This window comes from Bombus fervidus, chromosome 1, assembly GCF_041682495.2.
Source record: "Bombus fervidus isolate BK054 chromosome 1, iyBomFerv1, whole genome shotgun sequence".
NCBI lineage: Eukaryota > Metazoa > Arthropoda > Insecta > Hymenoptera > Apidae > Bombus > Bombus fervidus.
Genome location: NC_091517.1, coordinates 17385156 through 17413151, shown reverse-complemented (window position 1 = coordinate 17413151; position 27996 = coordinate 17385156). Strand labels below are relative to the sequence as shown.

At 35.4% G+C, this 27996-nt stretch overlaps 2 protein-coding genes across 2 annotated transcripts in view; one reads left to right on the top strand and one right to left on the bottom strand.

The window, feature by feature from the left end:
• Nucleotides 1–27996, bottom strand: part of LOC139988665 (synaptotagmin-10) — a 53582-nt gene that overhangs the window by 21529 nt on the left and 4057 nt on the right. The gene's annotated exons all lie outside the window — the stretch shown is intronic.
• On the top strand, nucleotides 10–27996 carry LOC139998078 (adenylate kinase 7). Its single transcript, XM_072022334.1, has 12 exons — nucleotides 10–198; nucleotides 3823–4029; nucleotides 4475–4622; nucleotides 5760–6174; nucleotides 6457–6547; nucleotides 7642–7992; nucleotides 8155–8351; nucleotides 12549–12851; nucleotides 13737–13888; nucleotides 14306–14445; nucleotides 17661–17819; nucleotides 27221–27996. The coding sequence occupies exons 1-12, from the start codon at nucleotides 10–12 to the stop codon at nucleotides 27542–27544; spliced, it is 2676 nt and encodes an 891-aa protein (XP_071878435.1). The 3' UTR covers nucleotides 27545–27996.

Sequence of the window (27996 nt, the reverse complement as noted above, 5' to 3'; positions counted from 1 at the left end):
ATCATAGAGATGAAGAAGATTTCAGTATCGTACGCGGATGGTGTTAACAATGTCAACTTATCGCCGAAGAATAATTTAGGAACATCCGGAATATTCAAGAACGACCCTCCGAAGGAGGAACCTGTCGAGTCGAGTTTCAAACCGTGGCGCGTGTTTATCAATCACGTTGACAGCTATCACGGCAGAAAACTGGTCGATGTAAGCGTCAAAAGTTCACATTTGAACTTTATCAAAAGTTTTCATTCAAAAAAAATTTATGAGGTCACTGTAATTTTACCAAAGATTTAATGTCAGTACAGCATTTAGATAGAATAATTTTGATGCAGATTATTATGAATGAGGTTATTATGATTTTGCCAACGATGAGATAAAAGTAATTTTTGTACGAGATATACACGTAAAACCAAATTTTTTCAAGCCACGTGCAGTTTTCTTTCTGAGAAAAGCTATTTATGTTTTTATAAAATGCAGATCGAACTTTAATTTGAAAATAATTTTGTATTTGAACTCCACTTGCGATCTCTTAAAATTTAATTCAGTTCCAGGAAATATTAATCTGGTGATAAAAGTGTTAAATATCTGATAAAAAGCTTTCATTTCATCATAAAAAGGCGTGACTATAATGATGTGGAAAGCGTGCTATAAACTAGCACACAAATAAAAAATATGCGATAAAAATATACATGTTATAAAATATACATACTTCTTCCTACATAAAAACTCATATATATCGTTTTGCATACATTCTAGTTGATGGTTGCATGCATTTATATAATATACGGGGTGTTCCGCTTAATCTCGGTAGTCACGAAATATTTCAATTTAATAGTACAGTAAGGAACAAGCTCAAAGAAGTTTCAGAATGATAAATAGTATTTTAAGATTCGTTTCAGAATTTTAATGTCAATTTCTTAAATATACAATATAAAACATATATCGTTTTCCATTCCATAAAAACATGGAACAGATCATAATAAAATAAACTCAACGACATTCCACAATGTATCGTTTTATTATAAACTTTTAAAGAGAAACATTCAATTCCTCTTTAAATCCTGGAGACCATACGAATTAAACTAAAAACACACATTTTAACATGTACTGGTATTGATTGATCATTCGAAATAAAAACACAAAGAAAAATATTATGAATTGAGAATTCGAAAGATATGCAACCATCGAAGGTCGAAAGAAGACAAGGTGGAGAACTAAGGTGAAAGAGTAACGTCTCAGACTTTCTTTCGTAACACCCCATATGCATGTCTCATGGTATCGATTTCGAATTAGTTCTAGCATATCCTCTTTAAACATCCTCCAGGTAGAATCTTTTTTTAACAACCGAGTGCAACGTTGGTTCCCCTTTGCCGGATAAGTGCTTGCAAATTACAGGCAAATTGTGTGTCAGTGAATTTGCGGTCGCGAATTGATCGATAGTCGTCGGTAACATCTAAGCGACTGGAGCTTACTTTCTCCGCGGCGCGTTCAAGCAATTAAGTAGAAAATGCAAATAATTCTCGTGATTGTGTACCTGGGACAAGGTGCGATATGACTTAGACAGATACGGTATAATTTAACGTAACCTTGAATAAGGATTTGACATGCATTTTAGATCAAATGGTGTTTCCCACAAGATATGGGTTTACAGCTCTTTATTGAGCATTCTGGTACAAGCTGTGCGTAAATATTCCATCAGGAGACTGTAAATTATTGAGCAAATTTGAGCATCATGCGTTCAAAATTTAAGGAAGAAGGAGTTGAAATACCGAGCAATTTTAGAGAAGCGAGCTAAGTTGAAACTAGATATAAATCGTATAGTGGAAAATTATTATAGAATATTCTGACAACACTATGGTATTCTACATAGAATTTAGTCTAATGTTATTCGAATATTGTTCAGCTATTACGCGAGGTTAGTTATCAATTACAAACGTAATGCGGGATCACATTCTACGTTTTCATTAAATCTATAAAATTGTTTATGAAATTAAAATATCAACAGTAGGAGTTTGAGGAATTTGTTAATATTTTAATGTCTGCGTGAAATAATTATGTAGTTGGGATCGTGGTAGTTCGCGAAAGATGGATTATTCATGCGTCGTGCATACGTGACTGTTGTGCAGAATCTCGTGAATGGTGAATGAATTTTCAATCGACAATACTGTTCGTTTAGCAGGAAACGGAGTTGAGATAAACGAAGGACACCATTTTGCTTCCTGTGCTCTAATTTTTCTCTATTGTTTAGGAAGAAAAATTAATTGATGTGTCCGTATGTGATTCACCGACCTTTAAATTCACTCAAATAACAAAAGATTTATTTTTTGATACCAAAGCTTTCAAACCTACTATAATATATAAGTAAATGAACAAAACATAAAGATTTTTGAGCAAATTTTCTTGAGAAACGTTTATCGCTCTTATTATAATTCAGCAATGGATATATTCTATGCCCATACTTTGTTTCGTACTCATAAAAAACGACGGAAACATAAAAATTGTCGATACAGACGCAATATCCATAATGAAGCTATTATCCGCATTAAAGAGGCTACGATTCCACATTCTAAACAAGATCGTTCTACGTTGCCTACTAAAAATAAACCAATCAATTATCTCATACATATAGATCGCATGAAAACGTACTATAATTATTTTTAATGTAGGAAGCAACAAAAAGAATGTTCCCATTCAATTAATTTAATACAAGCAGGAAGCATACTGAGTTTCACAGCGAACCGCTTAATTGTAGCGTGCGCGCGAGCATACCTATACAATTAAATTTCGATGCGAACTACTCTTCCTAGAATAAATTACGCATCTCTTTTAAAGGTAACAATCGATAGGTCATTAGTCCTGTACCCATTCGTGCCCCCCTGGCCGTGATATAATTCGATTCTCGATTGGTGATCCGTCAAAAAGTCGAACGAGAGGAACTACAAATCGAATTTCTTGCGCCATAAACTTGGGGGACACGATCGAAAAAGGTCAGTTTCAGAGGCGAATAACGTTAATTAAATGGCCTTTTGACCGATTAGATTTAATCGGGAATCCCATCGGAAATTGCTAACTACGCTCATTTTAAACGGAAATCGTTCTTTTTGCTGCGTCATTGATACACCGGATGCAATAATCGTCTTTCTATCGGCGTAGCGCAATAAAGTTCTTTGATGAAAGGTCCTTTCCCGAAACTGAAGTGAAAGATCGATAGATAAGATATCGCCGAACTGGTGATACGAAACGTTGAGATTTATGATGAAAAGAACGTGAACCCGTAGAATGAAGTTCTTTTACCAAGATTTGTTGTTTTTACTGTTGAGATTGGAAATTTATGCATCCTACGCTTTTAACATATTACTATGCATATTGTGCGCCAATTATATACAAGCTAAGTGGTTAAACCAATTATTTTCATCTCCTCTTAGCTTAGCGGGTATTATCATACATAATCGAAACCCCGTGGGAAGAGAAGATGTATGACAAATTACTTGTCACCGGATGAAATTTACATCCTCCAGGCAATACTATTAAAACACTAAGATGTGGATGATATATATGTTCGTTGGATAAAAAATATTTCTTCCATCATTCCGTATTACTTCATACTTCACTCCTTAAACAGATGGAAAAGAATACAAATTGCAGAAAGGGAAGAAAATTTAATATGGAAAAAATATCACCCTATATCTTCTAGTTATTTTTTCATATAGAATCACTTGCTATCATATCATGCTTCCAGTTTAGTAAGATTATGCGGATCGACGTCCGTGCACACGTAGCACCTTTCTTTTCAACATCGCTAGTAATTAAGTTCTTTTTTTTTTCCAGCTCTTATCGGATCGTGTATACGTTAATCCACAAGGGGAAGATTTGGGAGAGGAGGAGGAAGAAGAACTGGGAGTGGAAGAAGAGGAGCAAGAGCGAAATGAAAGGTTGGAACAAACTATGAACCTTGTTGCAGGGGATGTAAAGCTTCAAGATTTAGCGGACTCGCCGAGAAAGTACGAAGTGATTGGAACAATTTCGTCTCCAGAGGTAAATGACACTCGCAACCCCCTTTTAGTGCGATTAACGCTTGACTGCTCTTCCCCCATGCTGCGCCACCATCTACAGTTCCCAAAGACTGGGATTTTTCGGTAAATTTATTTTTCCACGCCGTCGCGACAGTCGGGGAAAGTGTTTCTGTCGACCCTTTATTCCGTGCAATCATTTCTCGCGGTGGGTACGAAACGATGTTAAACGACCAATTTCGCGATATTCTTTTCGTTCACTTTCTGCTTATACAAATTCAATGTTCCACTCCCTCGCCAAGTCTCTGGAAGACGCTTTTCTTGTGACCCCCCTCAGTTGGTTATTTGTCAAGTTTTCTTTCGAGTTTCCTTTCAACTCCATTCTAACACTTAAAAATGGTACTAGCAACCCTCCTGTATATTCCAATTCGTTTTTATTGCATGGAATTTCTTCCGTTCTGTCCCTTCAGCATTCTGCGCCAGAGGACGTGGTTATGATTATAAAAGACGCGAGGAACAGGGATGCGCTATTGCAGGAGCTAATGAAGTGCGGCATCGTGATATACGATATCACTCAGGATCAGGGACAGGTCGAAGAGGCTCGATGGGCACTGAAATGTTAGTAGTCGCGAGAAGTGTCGGTTGAATTTCACGTATTAATCGTATCGAGGCCAAACGGCCAGCAATGCCGCGGAAGCTCCGCCCAGATTGTAATGCGAGTTGTTATTCCATGAGGAAATTTCAATTCGAATCTGATTTTAAATTCTGCAACGATCCTCTATTTGCTTGGATAATTATTCGTGTAACTACTGAAGAGAGAATCTTGTGTCTGGAGAGAATATATTACCTCATCCTGGAGATAAACGAACGCTTGATATGTGCAAGAGAGCAACGAAGGGAGATGAATACGTGAATTCTAATTGCTTCTAAAAACAAAGAGGGGATAAAGAGAGAACGTACGGGCCTTAAAAAACCCCGTGTTAAAAGCCGCAGATATTCCACCGCACTGCGATTGCTTCGCATTGACGGTCGTTTTATCCTTGAACCCGTTCCTGTTTCTCGTCACTATATCGGGGATGATGTTCATTTTATTGAGTCTGTGCGCGTGGATATGTATAGGTGCTATCATAATGCGTGGACATGATGATAATGGTGAATCCAGGACGCATAAAGCGTCATATCTATGTTATGGCGTTGAAAGGTCCGTTCTCAAAGGTCGAGCCTTCTCTGATATTGCCAAGGTAAAAGATCCAATGTTTAACAATGTTTAAGCTACAAGGGTTTCGAGTTACATAGTCTGGATTGTATGGAACTGATAAAGATTTCTATATATAATTTTATGAAACTTAAGGCGACTGTTCTTAATAGATTTCCTATAGATACTTTTTTTTCAATTCTTTCGACTGGTTTAAAAATAATAATTGAGGTATTAATAATTAGTATATATTAATACATATTAGAAATAATAATTGATCAGATTCTTTCATTCTATATAATTAATAATTGAAACGATTTAATAATAAAATATGTAAAAATTTACCTTGTAATAAGATATAATTTTGTAATAAGATAAAATTTCTTTAACATACCTATTTTGTTATTACTTAAAATCGATATAAATAATACACCTTAAGTACTCGCCCTTTTTACTATAACTTCGCCTCTAATATCCTGCTTACACACTTTTAATAAACTTCCAAGACAAACAAAAAGTCATCAAAGTTCTCAATTTCTCATTTTATCCGCTTCTTTCAGACATCGTTCAGCAACTAGAAAAGATGGAACAAATATCGCCAAAGGCTTTCAAACGTAACAACGAGATACGAAACTTCATCCTGATATCCACTTTGATGACTTGGGCCAATACGAAACCATTGAATCCGGATGAGCCGGACTTACCATTCACGGAAGAAGACTATAGAAAGAGGAAGCCTCATCCAAACTTCAAGGAGCACATTCAGTGTGAAAAGGAAGTTGTAATAGTAAAAAAGAAAACCAAACTTAAAGACAAGTTGAAAACATTAGTGATTTGTTGCGGAGTGACTTATGGCGAAGAGCAGGGTCCTCTGCATCATTTATTCAAGATGGCGTGGCAGAACGCACCGTTTCTGCCAATCATTGGAAAAGGGAATAACAATATTCCATTACTGCATATTCGTGACCTATCCAAGTGAGCACAACGATTCGTATACGTACGATTTCGTGGAATAGTGTACGTTAATAGCTCGATAATTCTAATTCCAGTTAAGCATTGAATGAAGTTCATGTTTGCTAGGATTTAACAAATCGCAGGATTAACACGATACCGATATTATACATCGCTTCCGTATATGTACCTCCAATCTAATTATAATATTTCGGTCATTTTACGATTTCCTGCTATATTTCTCTTTAGAGAATATTAAAAAAAAAGAGAGGTATATTAAATGATACATTCTGTGTTGGTATACAGTGTAGTGCTGGATGTTTTACAAAATTGGCCTCCATTACGGTATATCGTAGCTGCGGAACAGGAACCGACTTCACAGAGCACTATTGTCAAGGTATTGTGACGAAATCTCTTTTGTCATGTATATTCGATTTATGTATCTCTCACGCTCTGTCATATGAACTTGCTTTCTACAAATCTTCGAAGTCCCTTGACAGTTCTCTTTTCGCCTACTTTAACATTATTTTACGCGATACTTCATTTTCCTTCTATCTCTTTTCTTGTAGGTTTGAGGTTTTCACGAGGGTCTCTCATTTTGATACGTTTTTATTTTATGAACGATTACATCTTTGTTTCCTGCATAAATTCTAATTGGTTCAATGGTAGAAAATTAGAAGAGGAATTAATTAGTATTTTCAACAAATGTTCTCCATCTGATTCGCACCTATTAACATTGGAAATTATCTCGAATATCTCTTCCATTAACGTTTGATTATCGGAATTTATACTTTCACGTTGTCCGGGAAAATTTCGATTCTTTTGTCAAAATTTAAAGATAAAAAAAAAAAAAATAAGAAACAAAAAGAAGTTTGATAAATGTATGTTCAATAACCGACAGTCTGAGAAGTGTTCAAGTTTTTTAGTTTGCAAGTTAATAGTCCATCACGTGATCGTATACAGTATAAAATGACGGATAGCTTGAGAGTTCAACGCGTCAACAGGTAACAGATGATCTCGGAATGGATATGTCTTGTTACAAATTAGTTCTACTTACAGTTTGAGTAGCGTCATCGTTTCGAGCAATTGCAACAGAAAAGGTGTTGCGTGTTTTATGGCATGTTTGCAATGTTAGGAATAACTTGGAAATTAAAAAACTGAATAACTTTGTATTTCAAAGATATGTTTATTAAGACCTCTCTAACTCTTCTTCCGACTCCCGCTTATTTCTCGAATCTATCTTCAATAAAATAGGAATTATATCTTGTAATCGAACATTGTATAAAAGTTATTTTCAATTTTGTAGAAATTAAATGTTACACGTCTTTTGATCACCTTCCCGATAGCAATAATAATGCGATGTTCGAAACTGTTCTTTCATCATGATATTCGATATTTGTCTTATATTTCATCTGATAAAAAAGTAGAAAAAGTTCGAAGTACATTTTTGCTGCAATGTATCATCGAGACATATATAAAATTGTTTCGTAGAAAATAAGCAGAGCACTAACTACCGGCAAGGTGAAAAAGATCGCGCAGGAGGAAGCTTTCTTACTGCCGGAAATCACGCAACGGACTTACGATCTGATGACGATGAATCTAATAGTCGACCCCGTATATATCACAGACAGGATATCTTGGCATCTTGATACACCGTTTTCCGATAGTATCAATGCCATTGTCAGAGAATATAAAGCAGCGCGAAATCTCAATCCCATAAAAATAATAGTCCTCGGTCCACCAGCTTCTGGAAAGTCGAAGGTCGCACGATATCTCGCCGATCATTACGAGATTCATTACATTCATGTGAAATCATTGATCGCGGATACGATTGAAAATTTGGTTAGTACGGATGATTTATAAAAAAATATTACAGTAATGTTGAAATAACTTCAAATTTTTCTTACACTACTTTTAGTTCTTGATTAATTTTAACTTAAAAATATCAAAAACTAAGTATTCGACTTTATCGATTATAAGAAAATGATCTAACGTTCTAAACAGTCAAACGAGGTCGAGGAGGCCACGACTGCAGTAGAACAAGACGAAGCGGAGCAGACGCTCGAAGACGCGGACGAGGGAGACGAGGACGTAGAAGAGGATAGAGCCACTAAAGTCGAAGAAATGCAGGAACTCTTGGACGAAATAGAGCGAAACATGCAAAGAACCAATGGCCGTCTCGACGAGCCCCTTTTGAACAAGTTAGTGAAATAAGTAAAAAAATATTCGTTGCGAATTGTTTTGAACGTTCTCGAATTTTCATAGACGTTTGTCATTATTTTGTGCAACAAACATATATGGATACAGGTTTGCTCGAACTTTGATGGTGTGATTTAGCCGCGAATGCAACTGATGTATGTACATCATGTTATACGTATCGATCGTGCGTATTTGGCAAATAATACGCTAAACGAATTGGACGTTAAACCAAATACATATTCAGAAGGCCGCGTTCATTTAGTTAACTGCTTCGTCCGTCTCTTGTCGTGGTCTATGTGGCAGCAATCGTTCGTCCACATGCAATTTGATTTATGGAGTTGAGATAATCACGTCATAGATCGAACCACGAGCTTGCTTTAAAGGTTGCTTTTAATGATCGGTACTCCTGTGCAAGAAATTTAATTTCAAGAGGATCTTGTTTCTCGTAGACGAATATACAGCGTTCACCATATCATAAGTCAATGTTTTTCTATGTACGTGATGAATTTATGGGAAGAATATATATAATATTTTTTAAATTGGCAATAATTTTTTAATAAGAGGATCCTGAGTTTTTTACGTTACACATTGTTCAAGATCACATAAAACAATTTCAATAGTCTACAACACTCTGTCTCATTTCGATGAGTATCAGTTCATATACACGGACAATAAAAAAATAAGAAATACTCGCTTATTATATTATTATTTCATATTTTAAAACAAAATAAAATTCTTAAAGGAGATACAACTAATCGAGATGTGTTCTAACCGTGTAATGTCATAAAAAGACAATGAAACATTCTTTCACTTTCGTCATATTTTTACCATTTACGAGAAGAAACGTTGGATAATAACAACGGAAATACGCTGTACGTGATATCTGTATTAACAGGATCACGCTATTGACCTATTCACCGTCCTCTTAAAGGCGTGTTTTCACCTGTATAACGGACTCCATGGAGCAAGCGACGAAGGTACGAGACTTGTTTTGGGCCAATTTCGCGTTCCTAACGCAAAATGTGCGTTGCATGTTTCTTCGAAGAAATGCGTGCTTGCATTGTATAACACGTTGTGTAAAATAGTCTTTCAAATTGTATAACTTGAATTTTAGGTCAAAATTGTTAATAAACATTGCCATGTCTGCGTCAAATTGGATTAAGCCGTATTAGCATAATACATGATGGCAAGCACATTGTATGTTACTGTATTTCTATCACAGTATAATATAATGAAGTTATATCCAGACGAATTACGTATATTATGTACAGATTGGATCTTCCTGTTATACAATTTATAACAAGGATTATGAGACGACATTATGTCTACAAAATTCATGACTTTTCTTAATCTCCACTTTTGCTTGCATATAATAAAACATATTATGATTCATTACATTTTTATCTTTCTGATTGGAATAACAGAAGCTTCTCATTGTAAATTGACATTTGGACGTTACTTTGATAATGTACTACTCGTTTAATAATTAAACTTTAATAGAAGCATAAATAGAACGTTACGCTTCCTGGAATCAGAGAATTCCTGAAATCAACGATGCATAGAATATCGCTCAAGGACAACGTTTGATGACGTTCCTTTCAAATGTAGGACATGATCGTAGACGTTTGCTTTATAATCGCATTTCTATGTGCAACGCACACCACGTTGTTTCTCTGAATGCATTCAAGCAAATACTATGGCATTTGTATGTGCTTTGTGGTGGTCCTTCAGCATTTGAATGTAACCTACTTCATTGAAAATGCCTCTTCTTTTACCACTTTACGATATCATGTTTTATGTAACATGATTTATGAGTCCAAAGAACTTACTACGTTAGAAAAAATATACGACCGTCTCGGATGTTAAACTGACAACTACACTTCCTGTCAATCTCTCTACTTCACTTTTCTGTCTTTGCAATTAATATTCAATTTCTCAAGGAATAAATGATTTACTTTCGTATGCTTGTTTATTGCAAGCGGATGCCATAAATAACTGAATATTTAAAAACAAATCTTAAAAGATATTTCTCTTTTAACAAATATTTATCTCTCTAAATTTATGAAATTGATCGGAGTAGTTTTTGGACAATCTTTATTGGAATTTTACTCCAGATACGGTAAAGATTGATCGATCCCTGGAGCACGCAGTATTTTATCGGAAATAATGTTCTAAAATGATTTGGGGCCGCTGTGTTATATCATTACGTCTCGTAGAAATGCAATTTCCTAGCAAATTCAACGTCATCCTGTTCACTCAACTTGCACTAGAACTGCTCCATAGACATCCCTAAGCAAACTGAACTTCTGAGATTAGGAAGCCCCGTACCCATTATCCTAGTACAGAAATATTGGTTATCGAACTGCGCCGTCAGCGAATGTAATTGCTTCCCACGAAAAGTGTCGATAAGTGTTTTCCCATAGCCAATAATAACATACAATAAAAGAATATCCAGTACAACATCCTGCAACAATCTTCCGCTATGCCTGCGTCCTATATATTACGCGGAAGAAAACGGGTCTCAATAAACGTCTAGGCTCTACTGGGTGAGATGTAATAAGCTTCCGAAGGAGACCGTAATAATCGAAAGTAGAAAATATATTGTATGAAATAAAAAGGTAAAAATAATAAAGAAAGAAACAGGGCCATATGCATTAAAGAGAAAACGATGTTTATTAATTTCACGGAATCTTTGAGAACTCACGAATCATTTCGAGCTGTTTATTATATATTCGCATGTAACCGCAGGATAACCGAAAATGTTTCGCGAACTGACGGTGCCACGCTGAAAGCGTTACGATAAGATCGGTGGCGGCGTAACGGGAATGGGAGGTTGTCATGACTTTATCAGCATTTTCAACTGTGACTGTTTTTCTCTTCTTCTGTCGACAGATTTAACTGATCTACAAATCGACGAACGTAGAAACGGTTGTCCGATCCTGGACTCGACAAGGTTCGAACAACGCGCAAACAGTTGCAGGGACGATGCTAAAAAAGACAGACGCTTTTCATTGAGCAATCCTCTCTTCTTTGTTGCTTTATCTTACGGGTTTAACTAGTCTGGAAATCGAGCAGCGATAGTCGCGTGTTTTTATGCTCGGTGTAGTTCGCGCGATGCATAGACAGTCGCAAGAACGACGTCAAAAAAGAGCGTAGTTGCTTTGAAACCGACTAAAGAACGTAAGCAGTTGAAGCGTGAACGACTGGGGGAAAAAGATGGCTATTCGTGATAAACGTTTGACCAGCGAATTAGATACTGACGCGAGAGCTTCGAGGAAGAGCTATTTGGGACAAAAAGGGGAGCTGTGCATGCTGGAAAACAATTAAAAATTAAAAATAAAACGGGGATGGGTTCCGTACGCGAAAAGATTAGTCGTGCTTTATTTCTATTAAGTTCTAGGGGTCAAGTTCAAACGTTTGACTGTTCAATGTCGCATCTTCAAACGTCGAAAAGATAAAAATACTTTTTAATCTTATAATCCTATTACCCTTGTAGCTTGATCTTTTATGTCGTACTTATTTTGTTCCTTTCTTCTTTTTATACCATAGAGATTTACTCCATCGTCTGTAAGGATCAACATCATCGACTGTGATGTATTTCTGATTTCATTTTTGTTTCATATTTATTTTGGTTTCTTTCGATGTTACGTAAGATCCCAATCTTGGCGAGAGGAAAACAAGAATATCAAAAATACTACATAATATATGTTTTTCAGAGAAAATACGTGGTAAGCTGCTTGTCATATCTGACGCAAAACAACCAAACAACAAAATAAATTAAAGTATATCTTTCTCGATGAAATTTTCTTTAAAAATAATTCCAACTAACAAGAATCACGTCTATCTCCTACAAATCACTGCACAATTTCTTTTAAGCGATCGTGACCCATGATTCTAAGTTAGATTCGTGCGTACTACGAATCAACTATTTCTTTCTCGATTCACATCCACGATAATCGAGTCACGAACGATCTAAAGTTGCATTTCATTTATTGAACTACGTCTTTTTTTGAAGCTAAACGTATCTACTGATAGCAATTATTAAGCAAAGCTGAAGCTAAGACGGTTATATTATAATTGCAATCGGTTCCTTTTACGAACGTCGCATTCATCGACCGGCTCACGTAAAATTAACTATTCCGTATTATTATCATAGAATTGCTGAATGAACCATTGAATCACGTTTAATTCTCTCGTAGATTATTCCTAAGGAAGTTACGCTCGAAGGAATGCTTGAACCAAGGCTACGTTATGGACGGCCATCCGAAGACGCTGGAACAAGCGAAAACATTGTTCGGCGGAGAAAGTTTAACTGAATTCGACGAAGAATTGGGAGAAGATGCCGAGATAGATACGATGCATTCGATTATGCCTGAGTTGGTGGTGTCGTTGGAAGCCAGCGACGAGTTTCTGAAGGAAAGAATTATTCAACGACCCGAGAAAGAGATCCAGGGCACCCATTACACGGAGGAACATATGATGCGCCGTTTGAAGGAATACAGGTAATCGTATGCGAGTACATCGCCGAATCCGGTTCGAATTGCGTCGATAATGCATGGCCACAGAGCTAACAGGAGGTTAATTAAACATGAGTCCCGCGGCAAAATTACCATGGTGGTTTCATAAAATTCTAAGAATTATATAGATGAAATCCAGTTAATAAAATCTTGATGGTGCAACGGCCAGATGCTTTGTAAGAATCTCGATGTTTCGTGAAATTATGTCGCGGTATTTCACCACGGTAAAGTTTTCTTGCTTTTATTTGTGCTATTTTATTTGTGCCAGATTAATTATAAGAGATTCAATATGTTGCCTGTTGTGATTGTTTAAAAGGAATTTGTTAGTATTACCTGAAAAAAGAGAAACCTTTTTAAAAAATGGATTTCAGTGGAAAAGTAGCACATGTAGATTTTTGTCCAAAAACGAAGTATAGGACACGATATATTGAATCTGTATTTGTTCAAGCGAAAAATAGCATAAATGGTTTTTCATGAAAGAATAAAACATATTTTTGTTCCCTACTTTTTAATAGATCTGTTATTTTAAAAAGAACGATGGTTGTGAAATTTTTTCAGAATAGATTCAATAACAATTGACAACGTTATTCGTACGACATCTACCAAAATACGTATTTGAAATATCGATTATATAGCGCGTCGCTTATTACGGCGCAGCGGAGGCAATAAAAAGTATTATCAAATCACGCGGTAACTGATGACACGGATTGTTATTAAATCAGAAAACTCGTTGCTATCCGACCAATGTTTATTACGCGAAATATCAAAATTATTACAATATCGCGTTGCAGTCCGTAATTTTCCATTTTTCCAGAGCTATCAAGACCAGATAAAGCTAAAAAATACTTCGCTTTCATCGCTGTTTTTCAGAAAGAGAAACACCGACGATAATACACCGTTGAATTTTTTCGATGAAATTGAAATTCATCCACTCATCATCGACGTAGAGGACGATGTATGCCCCGATATGTTCCCCACGATTTATCAATGTCTCCAGAGAGTCGGCCCGCCGAGAAACTACGGTGAGATATGCCTTTGACATTGCCAAATTTGTCGTTTATCATCTGGTTAAGCAGACGGTTTTCCTTCGTTGTCAAGAAAAAGTATGTATATTAGGGTAACTTTTCTTACAGAAACTCTACCAAGTTCTTGTAGAATTCTGACATTGGATATATTAATCTCATCGGCGTTTATGTGCACGAGCCGCTTATTAATTCCATTTACACAGATCACAACAAACTGTAATTTGTGGAACTTGGAAAACGAGATCTGCATATTTTACATTTACAAACTTATGTACGTTAATTCGTTTCTACTTCGGTCGTTAAATTCTTTTCTTAAATATTCAATTTCATTTCCGTTGTGTTTGACGTAAATTTTTTACTTACTTTTCAGTAACGCATTAGCATAATTTTCTATTGCATCTTCTACTTTATTAGGATTAACCGCGGAGGAAACGAGGAATGCGCGAGAGCGCGCTGAGGCGGAAGCGCGTGCAACGGAAGCTGCCGTGAAACTACAGCAAGAAAGAGAATTCTTAGAACACAAACGTCTACGCGAGGAGAAGATGGAGGAATGGGTTAGAGTTTATTCTTTCGAATTGATGATGAAAATCGATTATTTAGATAGCAAGGAATTAAATCCCTTATTAATCATTCATTTTATGCTCTATAGCATTATTTGTACCGAAACCTTGAACAAGTAAAGTGCAATGACATTAAAGATTTCATTACGTTACGGTCTCGTCGTAACATGTTCTGTGTATTTAAAAAATGGAAAGAAAGGCAAATCGTATCAAATAATGAAATGTTTTTAAAAACGACTATTTTGAAGATCAGCTCTAATATTATAACTATATTAGCTTGTATTAAGCGCGTGCAAAATGTTTAAGGCGTTTAAATTTTAAAAAATGACACGGGGATATTTTTGTATTTCTGCAACTTTTCGAAAGCTGTCCAACGAAAGAGTAAAGAGTGCTTGACCTGAAGAAGTGATAATCTGTCGCTATCAAATCTGGAGGGTACGCTGCTTGCGAAAGAACTTCCTAAGTTAACCCTAAGTCAAGGGTAGTGATTGGACTCACATACGATCGAACGACTTGTCGTCGCTCATCGTGCTCACTGTTGTTTTGTGAGGTTATCGTCACCAATCGATCATGAAGTTGGCATTTCACTTAGATCAATGCCAAACCAACAATTGCGCGAAAAGTCGGAAAATTATATCGGTTAAAAGTAATTATACATGAACGCTTGAGAAAGAAACTAAAGCTTTTGCATACACCTAATATATTTACGTCTTAAACGATAATTAACGTCGATTTATCGGTAGCGAAGAAATAAAGATCAATTTGGAAGGAAGTTTCAGTAGATTAAGTTTTTAGTAGATAGTCAAAAACTCAGAATCCAGTTGGCCAAGTCTCATCTGACAACACATAACACACCTATTGAAAGTTGCGGTCGATTAAAGTATCATGCTTCATTTTGTTGGACGGCTCCTAGGAGGAAACAAACTCTGTTGATGGATATGCGAAGTGGTACCTTGACTTTCTTCGACGATACCCACCTTACTCCTGTCATATTGAACGATTGTTCGACTAACTTTCATCGAATATTCATTATACAATATATCACCTTTATAAACTTCCAACTATAATAAATTTTTATTTATTCTGCCTAATCCTCCAATTAAACGTGTAACTTTTATCATTAGTTAAAATGGATATTTTATTTTATTTTATTTATTTTATTTATTCAAAGAGAATAGATCAGTCGTTACAATACGTCACATATTTACACTAACAGAATAATCATTCATCTGCGATACTAGCACAAACTTTGCTGGACTATTCTGATGCAAATGAATTAATGAATGATTTGTCGTCAAAAGAAAAGCCATTGAAAACATTCATGTAACCAATTACATACGACACGATTTTTCGAAATCTCCCAGAGCTTCCTTGTTTCGCTTTTGTTTCTCTATTTATAAAAGGTATATCCTTCCATTGTGGAGTTGGAAGGACACAGAGATCGTTGTGTTTCACGAAAACAGAGGGACAATTCAATAATCTTGAATTAAAATGAACAAAAAAATGAAGAACTGGCTACAATAGATGAAATAGAATCCTGTTTATATCGATTCTTTGCCTCGTGTCGTTTTCTATTAAGCAGACGAGTTGTGGTATGTACGATATAAAATCTGATTCTAGTAGCGGTTCCTTTACAATGGTAGTATCGTTTTAACGTCGAAAATAAAGTTCTTCTTTAATTTCATTTGCTTTAAACGCTTTGCTAACAAGGTATCCCTTCTTTCATGAACGATATCTGAATTTTTTATTCATCAGTTGTTTACCCTCAAATACGTAATTTCCATTTCAGATTTAATATTGCGATAGCTAGAACGTTTATTTATAAATTCGTTTGCTGTAGTCCAAACCATGATTTCTTGCTTCAAAACTAAGTCTCGAATAAAGCTATTTAAGTTGAAAATTATTATGTCACAAACTAAAAATAAATTTGAAGTCGTGTTATAATGACAAACGAAGCGGCAGAGCCATACCCTGTTTATCTATAATTTCAAACTACCTTCTATAATATACTTTAACTTTTTTCATTATGCTTGTTACGTGGTAAATATATATAGACATAATCCATGGAAATGATAAAAAACGGATTGCTAATCATATACTTATTATTTCCTTTTACAAGTCGTGCGTTTTAATGATAATACACCCACATACGTATATAATATTAATGAGAATAACAATAATAAATGTTACTTTATCAATTTGCAGTTTTCATTTTGCCATGTATCGTATCGTATCACGGTATTGTCGGTAACCGATGGTTTTTGCTATCTTGTACGACGTATACAGATTCGCGGCATCTTTTGTACAACAAATCAAAAGGCTTTTCGTAGGTATGTGTAAGTTTCGTGGATTTATGTTATCGTTCCACGACTCATGAAACTTTCAGCATTCGTAAAGTTACTTTCAACCGTGATAAAGTAGCTCGCGACAACGAATTTTGGAATGCGGTCGGAGGAACCGATAGATCTCATTTGTAATTCTAATTCGGTCTTTCTTCGTTTCTGTTAAAATATTATGATAAATAACGTCTGCTGCGTGGAATGTGATCGAACATGTTTTTTGTGTAGCTTTTTATATGAAACTATCCTTCATTGATGCTCGATTAATTCGGCATCGTTGGTTTTCGCGCTGACCTTTCCAGCCAAGGTTTAGCATTCCTTAAATGTTTCTCTTTCGTTTGTCATTAATAAAGGCGCGTGATTTCACATGCGGACAAAAAAATATTATGCATGTAAAAAAAATTGCTTTTAAAGAGAAAAGTCGATAGCGAGATGGAATTTTCTTCGGATCATCAGTCGCGAAAATTGAGAAGTTGTTATCGAGAAAACCGGTAATAACAGTTGGAATTCTGTCCAGAAATCGAACACGAAACCTTGTACTTTATCGTTGACATTTCCTAAAAATGTCCCTTATAAAAGAATAATAAAGAAAGAGGTTGTTCATTTCTGAGAATGGTGTTCTTTCTGGTTTATTACTTTAATTACACGTTATACAATATAGTAAAGGTGTTCTCCATCGCAATATCGGCACTATATTTCTTACCAGAGATAAGTGTTTAAAAATTGAGGTCTTCTATTTTATCGGAATCCTTTTAGTGTCTATAATAAAATTAGTAAAATAGCTCCATTACAAATCGTATAAGGTAATTTACGATCCTATTCATCGTAAAAAATAACGTTTCTTCGAATAATAAATTTTTCTGTCCATAGACGAATTTGATGGAGAAGTTAAAGGAAGAGCAAGAAGAAAGACTCTGTCTAGCTAGCTTGCCTCTACGCCACTATTTGATGAAGTACGTGTTTCCAACGTTGACGCAGGGACTCATCGAAGTTGCAAATTTACGTCCCGAAGATCCTGTCGACTTTCTTGTGAGTCGAAACTTCTACCAATCGTCTTGTCACTTAAACGCGCGTTTGATGTTCCGTCGTAATTATCTGGGAAAGTTCTGTCTTTCCTGTGCTCTCTTTTTGACGCAGATCATTTTCCTCTCGGTGGTTTAAACGATAAGAAATGAAGGTTACTTGTCGAAAAAAAAATAGCATCGTATTTGGTAGAACTTCAGAAACCGATTAATTGGAGAGCACAAATATTCAGCCGTGATTTTTAAGATTCGTACAGTTTTAGTATGAAATTCTGTACATATTTCTAGATTAGATGTAAAATATTTATTGAGAAGAAGGATGAACTTTTTTTTTTACAAACAATGTATTTTTCTTTCACTTATCAAGTTGCAAATTAATATAATTAAGCAGATTATTTAACAAATTTATTCCGGATTGTTTAACAAATTAAAGCTGTAAATTCAATTTTTTCAATACGAAAAATATGTACCTTAATTTCTATTGTAAAATTTTAGTAGAACGGAAGAAATGATATAAAAATGTACCTACAATGTATTCCATCAGTTCTTTCTCCGTTTGAATAACCTAACCAAACTTTTTCACCTCTTTTCAAGACCCCATTACGTATAAAAAATTCTCCACTGAATGTATTAATCAAGGGAGAGAGCTTTTTCACAAAGTACGTTCCCTGGTTTCCAATCAATTTCAAATATTTGTAAAAGTCACTATTCTCTTCTTATCACGTAGCTTTATTTTTTTTACAAATAATGAACCATCAAATAAAAGGCGATAAAAAATTAAATCTTGCATATGTAGACAAATGGCAGTCCAAATATATTATATTACATTCATTCGAACGTTTCTACCAATTTTATAGTACGTCAACGAATCGATAAAAAGATCAGAAATCGTTTATCACGATGGTTCACGTGTCTATTAAAGCAATTTCCGTTTCATCGGATTTATCGGGAATATTCAAAAATAATCGTCGATCGTTGATAAGCACGAAATGAAACTAATCGTCAGGGGGGTTGGATTAAAACGGATATTTTTTAGGCAACGTATCGATCCGCGCTGGTAAACTGAGACGCTATTGCTTGTCCAGAAGGGGATATTGAATTTCAACTGGTGGAATGGCCACTGATACCACACGGATGCCTCGCTTCAAAAACAGAATTCTCGTAGAATTTTGGTATTCCCTATCGTACTTCACACATATTGATCGATAAAGTTGCCGTTTGCTTCCATTTGATCGAAATTATCTTTCATACGATATATGTAGCTATGTTCTTTATTCCTCAATTCTGAATTTCCATAATGCACGACCAATAGTATTCTTTATCCAATATTTATCTTTAAAAAAATTTATTTCTAGTATCAGAGTCTAAATTTAAATGTCTATATATATAAATAAGCTTGTCAATTTTCTCTTTCTCTACAGACTAACAAATAACGTATCGATCGTTTATTAATATCATTTAGTTTCCACGGTCCACAAATATCTTGCAACATCAGAAATTCGTTAATTTACTGTGAATTAACGTTCCTCTCTTTGATCTCCAGCAATATCTACTTCGCCAACACTAGAATGCCGCTGGAACAATAACTGGCTATCACATCTCTAACTTTGACGTATCGACATCAGCAGATCCGCCTCTCACGATCAGCCAACGATCCACGTCGAGACATCGACGATGGGAACGAGAGCGTGACGAGGTTCAGATTAAACTAGCGGTCGACCACCCTACTTGTAACCCCTTTCGTCGTTAATTCTCGGTTCGAAGAACTTCGGAACTACGACTCCGAGGTCGAAGCACGACACGCGTATCCATCAAATGTTTGCATTGAAAGACATCGTCCTATCGATCAGCTTTTTTCTTTTATGTAAGGTGAATCAGGATACGACGAGGGACGTGGTCAAAAGGGAAAGGAAGAGTGAAATATCGACGAAGTAAATTCTTATTACCTTCACCGTTTTCCCGACGGGCTTCCAACGACTCGTGTCTCGCACTTTGGTTTGTGGTACGTCCTTCGACCGTCTCCTGTTTAAGGGGTTGCTCCGTGTATCGAGTCCTCGTTACGCGAACCGTTACACCCCTATACGTTCCGCGTTTTATGAGCACGTGCACTGAAACATGTCCTCGATTTCGTTGCCTGTTCGTTGCTGAGACACCAGCCTCGTTTCCAACCTCGATGATCCTTGCCAAGGTTATTTAGTAATAATAGAATTAGGTCAGTTTTTCATACGATTTTCGCGAGATACAATAACGTTTACGAAGCTCACGATTTGAAATTAAGGATGGACTGTCTAAGATTTTGTATATATAGGAGCTTGTATTATTTACGATTTTGGTTAATCTTGAAATCGAATTATTATTTTTTGTAAGTTTGTTGGGCAAAAGTGATAGGGAATTTTTATGCTTCGCGTCATTATTATTTCGACGAATAATGGTAGTTGAAATTTTTGCATTTCTCAAAGGACAAAGGAAGAAAATTTAGAAACGAGGGAACATTGTACAGGAATTCGTCAATTAATAATATTAGTGTATTGACAAGTTATAAATTTGAATCCATTTCATCGTATATTACCCAGTATAACTACGTCCTGCCAATATTGAGTAACCATTATTGAGTTCCAACATCAATTCCGATATTTTTTTTTAAAGCACAAGTGAGTTTCATTTCCAGCGAAACTTCGGGACTTCTGGATAGTAAAAGTCCAATGGCTTGACTCTCTCGACCCGTCCCAGCTGTCTGTCGTTTTAGCGACAATTTTCACGCTATAGCAGATCGTCCGTTGCATCATCAAACGTAAAAGCGTCAGTTGAATTGGCGAGAGAAGTTGCATGTAACGTGCGCGCGCGCGTGGTTCAATGTACTACACTCTGCCGCGTGGAATTTTACGATATCGTCGCTCGGTAACGTGGTGAAAGTTTTCGCGGTCGTTACAACCGCACGAACGTAAATGTAATACGCCGGGCGACGAACGGTGCTTTCGCGTCCCAGGTGTTTATACCTAGTGAATAATCGACGCGATATTGCGGCGAGCGTTTATTATGATTTACCGGCAACGCTGAAGAGCTTCGTTGTACGCGATTGCAAATAGTCGAACCGCTTAGTTGTGTAATTATTCGATGGATAAATGGAAACTGTGCAAAATAAAAAGAGGAAAAGCACTTATTATACCTTGCCGTTTTACTGCTTTTCCATTTTAATTTCTATATGGCTTTAGGTTTTATAAATTTCTTTTATTTCGTACTTGTGCAGGACAATGTACAACTTTGCTTCTTTGCGTTGTCAGATAAAAAGTTAAAAGGTTTTACTGAAAACAGAAGTCACGCGTGCTTAAAAGAGAATGTTGAAAGTGACGCCTCGTTAGAATTCGAAAGTTGATGTATTCGAATGTATTCTTTTTGAAATATTATATGTTCTGTTAAAATGTTCTTTCTCCATTAACTAATTTCATCATTCCATTTCATGTGCCGCTTCCACAGTTTTTTCTTTCCGGAACAATTTACTCGTTAGAAAATTGTCGATGTGTGAAAAAATGAAACTCTCTGAGTGCAAGATCAGGTATATAGGAAAAGTTTCATATTCTCCTCCCTGAAATATTTACTCTGATTATTTGAAACTTGAACTGATATTGCGTTATTCATTTCCTTTGCTCTTACAGATGGAGTCAAAAGAAGGATTTGGAAAGCTTTAGATATTTCTCGCTGATCGTTGTCGATTATTTCCAGCAATATATTGTGCGATCTTATTGTCGATTATATTTCCCGGGTTTCCCCTTGGTTCATTTTCCAATGAAATATCACCAGTCTTAAGTTTTATGAACCAACCAACCAATGTCGAGCTGCTTTCACATTTACAGAATCTTCTTCGGATGTTAAATTTATGTTTTCGGCAACTTACGTGGCGTGATTCCCAAGTTTAAATCTGTATAATAATGTCATGCAAATATTTCGACTATTCATGACAGTTAATAATGACGTAATATTTTTACCATATATTCTATTAGTTTTCGATTGATATATGTCAGAATAAATTTCTGCTTTTCTATTTAATGATAGGATAAAATTTGATAAGTGACTGTCCTGTTAGATTTAAGCTTGGAGAAACCGTCATTTCATATGCATTAACGTGATATGTATTTCGAGAAAAATGGGTAAGGTAAGAAGATCTAAAGAATGTATTTTTTTTTTTCTTTTTAACTTTTATGTGAACATTTCTTTTGATGGAGTTAGCTAATATTTAAGCAGCGCGGTGTTGGCATTAACGATTCCGGTAAGTTGGAATTAATTTGAGTAAAAGTTGTGTAATATGGGATTAAAAAATGTGAAGATGTAATTTGAAAATTAGCATAACGATATATTATTTATCAAGATTCATTTATAAAACGTTAAAGTAGAACAGGAGGAAATGTAAATTCTACATTTAATTTAATTTAAGACGAAGGAGGTTCATGCAAAATTATGAAATTATTAAAGATATCATTTTTAAAGATCAAACAATATGATATAATGATAATAATAATAATTTAGTACTTTACAATATGAAACAACTAAGCTAATATTTTGTAAATTAATCGGTCAAAAAATGTTACCACTATTAACAGGTAATATGTAACATTTTGAGAACAATACACCGTGTCGCCAATTTCTAATACAAGGCGCAATCTTGTCTGAAACACACAATAAACGACATACTTGCGAACTGACTTTACTGTACAATATGTGTCATCCTTTGTTACGTGCTATGCAGGGTAACGTATAATACAAGTTGTGTCTATCTTACAAAAAGAAAAAAAATTCGTTGATCAGATTATAGCCGAGACAAACAGTAAGCTGGGACTCAACCCATATTCTTCACAGATGACTGATTTGACCAATTAATCCATCTAGTTTGTCGACAAACTTTTCTTCTCAAAACTCACCATAAAAGCAGCTAATGCGTCCCTGTGCTCTCTGACAAATGCGGCGATTTTCAATTTCGAATTCCGTGTGAAATTGATGTATTAGAAACGATACTAAAAGGTATCTCAATGCGTTGCTGTAACTATTAGGGATTATTTCTCACTGTTTATTTCTCACTATTTACAATGGCTCGCGTCTATAACGGAGTTTCTTAGTCACCTATAGATTAATTTTCTTAATTGGTCTAATGAATCAGTTTACAAAGCGATCTCGAAATGTTCACTGCTATGCAGCGATTTGTATTGCAGTTAGACTAGGAATAGTTTCGATATTGAAATTTAAATGAAGGTTTTCATGGTTTGACTTTCTAAGGCTGATAAGTAATTCGTGTATTACTTTATAGTATATCATCTTATATTCTTCAAATTGCAAACATTATTATTACCTCTCTTTCGAATATCAACGAAATTACAGATTTATAATAAAATAAGTGGAAAATAAAAATAGTGAAATTCCATTTGTACGAAATATCAAGACATCCCAATACTTATGACAGCAAACGAATATCGAACTAATTATTAAAATCACATCTAATTAATATCAAATTCAGATTACGTGTATCCTCAAGGGAGCTCCTTTGAATCATCCCAATACTTCGTCGCGAAGTTTCCAACTAGTTGAACGACATATTACGACAAGTTAAATAAATATCAGAGAAATTTCAAAGCAGTGGTAGGTATCACTACCAAGAGACAACAGCCGTATTTCGTAATAACGAGATAGTATGCACGACACTACGCCGTTGTTACTTGGTGAGCTTTAATAAACAAACTTCTGTCATTCACCATAACCCAGACTCGAATTTACCCCCTATAACGGGGATGGAAATTAATGATGAACTGTGCTCTGATTGCCTGGATGACACGCGACGTAAATTCAAATTACAAAACTAGACGTAACAATGCAACGTGACAACCATTGAATCTCTGAATATCAATCTTCTTCTACAATCTTCTTCGAGATTGTATCAATGCGGGAACTGAACTACTTAAAAAATATCGAGCGCCCTTTCCTTGATAAAATATTACGTAAAGGTTCGTTAATGTTCCATGTGGTTCAACTGAATGTTATATCCGTCTACTTAGGTACACGCGTATGCTTTTGTTCATAAATATGCTGCACGATCGTTGACTTTATACAGAACGCGATAATTGTAATTATTTTACAAGACAACCAGGACGAGTTGCTAAAATATTGTGTTCATTCAAAATAACGATCATGGACATACTGCAAAGATCTTCGAGAAAAGTAAATTTAATGTAGAAGAAGTGAATTTGTACGAATTGCAGAAAGATTACGGATTAATAAAAATACCTACATATTTGCCTCCACAATTCTCTCATCTACAAATTTCATAGGGAAAATTTGAAGTGAGCTAGGAAACTTCGAAAAAAATGTACGTAAAGCAGTCTTCTATAAATTGTATTGTATCTAGTAGTTATGAACGGGGATGTATGTACGTTAGTGTTACATTAATTCAATTAACGTATTTGGTTGCACCGAAATCATTAGATCGTTGTAACTGTTTCAAATAGTAGAACAACAGGTCGAGACTGAAACGTATTTGTGCTTTCATACGCAATCAGGCTTCCGAAGTTGACAGACATTATAATTCGCTTGCTCGTTCAATTACGCGAACCAACGAGATTGGAGTTCGAATGAGGAGATATACTCTTTTAATGAGGAAATTGATTTATAAGATCTAGTAACGAGTCATTTGATTCTCCCGTTTGATGGTAATAGCTTGTTCTATAAAATTTTATTGAATATCAGAGTTCGAGATACAGACTACTTCAGCAGAGAAGGAAATGTTCCAAGTATACCATTATTCGGGATTTTGGTTAATTTGTGGTAATGGCTGATAGCAGTATCACCTTGTTGCGTGATCAATATATTACGAATCTAAATTGCTCACGTTTTATGGTTGAATAGTTAAGCAGTAATTCGAGGATCTTAATGCTTATAGCGAGGAATTTATATTTAACAATTTAGAGAAAATAAATTATTTTTTTACTATAATATTCTATCATACGCAATAAAGAATAAAATTATTATATTTTTGTCATCTATGATATTTAGATTAAATTGTATCCTGACAAGGATAAGTAAGTGTTGAGAATACGTTTCTGCGTTAACGCGCGCAATAATAAACTTTACGAAGTAACCTTGACTGAGCTTTAACTGTGAATCATTTTAGCGGAACATTTCCTATGCCCCTTTTAACAACCTTTAAACGTCGCCTTCGGCGAATTTCTTCTTTGAATTATCTCGACGTATTTCTGAGGAACGCAAAAAATATCTCGAAAGTAAGTCTAGCATAAAATGGTTAGGTACTAAATGAAAACTTAGAAGAAATCATTGGTGCATCTCTCTTTTATTTACCCAGTTACTTTTAAATTAGAGTTTAAAAGAATGAGGGGCTAAATTAATCTAACCGTAACCACTTTCGAAAGTTGTTTAAAAGAAGTTAACTCTTTAGGCAGACGGTTTGCAAATTTCTATGAATAAACTGCGAACACTATTTGTCGGGCATATCGATTCTTCTCTGTTCAAACAACTCTCATATTCTGTTGCAACCTTGAATTGTTCAAAGGTCTTGACATACTGATTTATCTAACTCCTTTTCTTTTTCAATATGTTCATGAAATAAAAAAAAAATGCAACAACATAATCTTATCTTTGTAACTAAAAGAAGCAAAACAATGAATTTTTAATATAATCTGGAAAGCTTAAATAAAAAAAAAAAAAAAAAGAAATAGCAGGTTCTAAATAAAAATTGAGCAGAAAATATCACTGTATTTTTCCCTTATCTCTTGCCTTCCATTAATTATTTAGTACAGCACTTACCGCAATACGTGAATGTTCATTCATAAATAAAAATGGGCTATCTCGTATAATTTTTCGTGTAACGTGAACATAACATCGACTTGAGGAATGGACAGAACATTTCAAAGGATAGCTGTTTCCCTTTTCTTTTTTTAAGGAAAAAATTTTGTTGGTAAAATAAATATGTATTTGCAGTTTGTTAAGTTGAGCTATTTTTCTAAAAATCTAGGCGATACATTTTCTTACGAAAATTGAATAAATTTGTTTATAAGTGATAACAACATTGAAAACAAAGCTGCTAAAGAATAAAGGTAAATTATTTAATAAATGGATGCCCATTAAATATAAAGGTAATTTTTCTCGAACGTAATTAACGGAAATAAATGACCGAGTCGCTTAAACTCGGTTTAAACTTCATTAGATACACACATACGCGTTAGTTTGCAACCTGAACACGCCAGCCAACCTCTCAACGATTAACAGATACTTGAATTAAAGAGTGCATCTACATTTCACACTTCAGTTTTAAATCACATCACTGCAAATTATAATAAAAGGAACTAGATTACAACTCTTCTTGTACAGATTTAAAGAAAATTAGCATAATTTTTCTAAATAAAAATTATATCCCACAAATTTGAACGTTTATCGCCATAAAAGAACTGCTAACCGATAAAGTAGAAGATAAAAACAATTTGTCTGAGGGTAAAAACAATAATCTCTCGGAATTTCAACGACCGTATCAATTTCATCGAGTCTATTCTCAGCGGAACAAATTCGAATAACTTTCGCGATTTGCCACTGAAAGTACCGACGGTCACTTGTGCGATTCTCTATTTCCGGAACTGAGGTCGTACTTTTTATTCCTCCTTTCCCTTTTTATTCGCCTCGATCCTGACGCGGAAACGTCGAGAAACAGGAAATGTGTTGACGAGCGTCGGAAGTTATTCGTTGAAACGTGAACACAATGTAACAAGGCCGGGGTTAGAGTGGGAGAAACGGGTCAGGGAGTTAGAAAACGGGAGGCGACCCATTTTTTAAAAGGGCCACGTGCACGTATCATGCCAATGCATCAATGCTTCCGGAAAGAATATCGAAAGATATTCCATTCTGCTGACTGCATGCCTGTTGTTTTCGTTCCACGTCTCCATTTATTTCGCTAGATTTAAAATGAGATACCAAGGATCGTGTTATTTATGAGGCGTTTCTACTAGTTGTAGGAAATATATATTTACATGATTTTATCGTGAATAGAATAGTAGAGGAAGATTTCGTGAAGAAAGAAAGTCTGTAAATTTCTGTAGTATTTTCTTCGAAGAGTTTGGAATACCATCATCTATTTGCGGTCTTTTATTGGGCTTAATGGTCTGTAATACTTATTGATGTTTATTTATTATTATTACTTTCAGTAATAGAAGTGATCAGCACCAAGTCTTCACTACTGGCATATTAACTTTTATCGTCTCAGTTATAGTATTGAGCATCGTTGTCACGGAATCATCACAGTAAACAGTAGTTCACCATCTTCACAGACAATTCGATCTTTCATTCTACATCGAAATAACATAGCTGTTAGTCTATACGATTTCATCTACTTTCTAATCCTTTCCTAATTCAACGCTCTTTCAGGCTGAATATTTATTCAAAGAGAATCCAGAGGGGAAAATGTTCGAGCCAGAATACACAAAGGCGATGGCCTCGGTTCTGGAAATGATCGACAAGTACGGCAACTTCGTTCTTCCCGAAGAAGAAGTCAGCGACAAAATGTTTGAATTTTTGAAACGGGAGCGCAGCAAGTCGGAAGAAGTGATGGATAGTAGTGATATAGACGTGTGCACGAGTCGGAAGACCTGTATCACACCTTGTTTCACGTATGAAGACACGGACACGTACGAGGGAGAAGGAGAATCCGAGCGGACAATATCCGAGCAAATCTACGACAAGGAAGATTGACGGAGTTCGAACGAGCTGGACAGTTCTTCCCGAAGGACTTGGACGTTAGGTCAAATTGCATGGCAATTAATTAATCTACACGTGGCACAACAATGACAATATTTGACTGTCATCGTCACCCGAAGTTCCTGTAATCTGTTGAGCTCTGCATACTAATACCCTACGTCCCCCTTGAATCTGTTTAAGAAGACATTTACGTAGTGTGACGGCTGGACTGTGAATGTTTATGCATTCATAGGAAATTTGAATATTTGAAAATATACAGGATGTGAATATACAGAATATTTAAAGCAAAGAATTTCACCACGTTCAGATGACGAAATAAATATTTATTTTACTTTTATTCTTGTAGCTGTCTTCCTAAAGATATAAATTTGCATAAATATCTGCAGTTTAGCGATACCTTGATTCGGAATATTTGTTTACAATGTATGCTAATTACTAGAAGTGAC

Bases quoted from the DNA above. Each gene is read 5' to 3' on its own strand.
- LOC139998078 (XM_072022334.1), top strand. From the start codon at position 10: ATGAAGAAGATTTCAGTATCGTACGCGGATGGTGTTAACAATGTCAAC. The intron at 8,352-12,548 runs GTTAGTGAAATA...ATTCTCTCGTAG, and splicing joins GACGAGCCCCTTTTGAACAA to ATTATTCCTAAGGAAGTTAC. The intron at 12,852-13,736 runs GTAATCGTATGC...GCTGTTTTTCAG, and splicing joins CGCCGTTTGAAGGAATACAG to AAAGAGAAACACCGACGATA.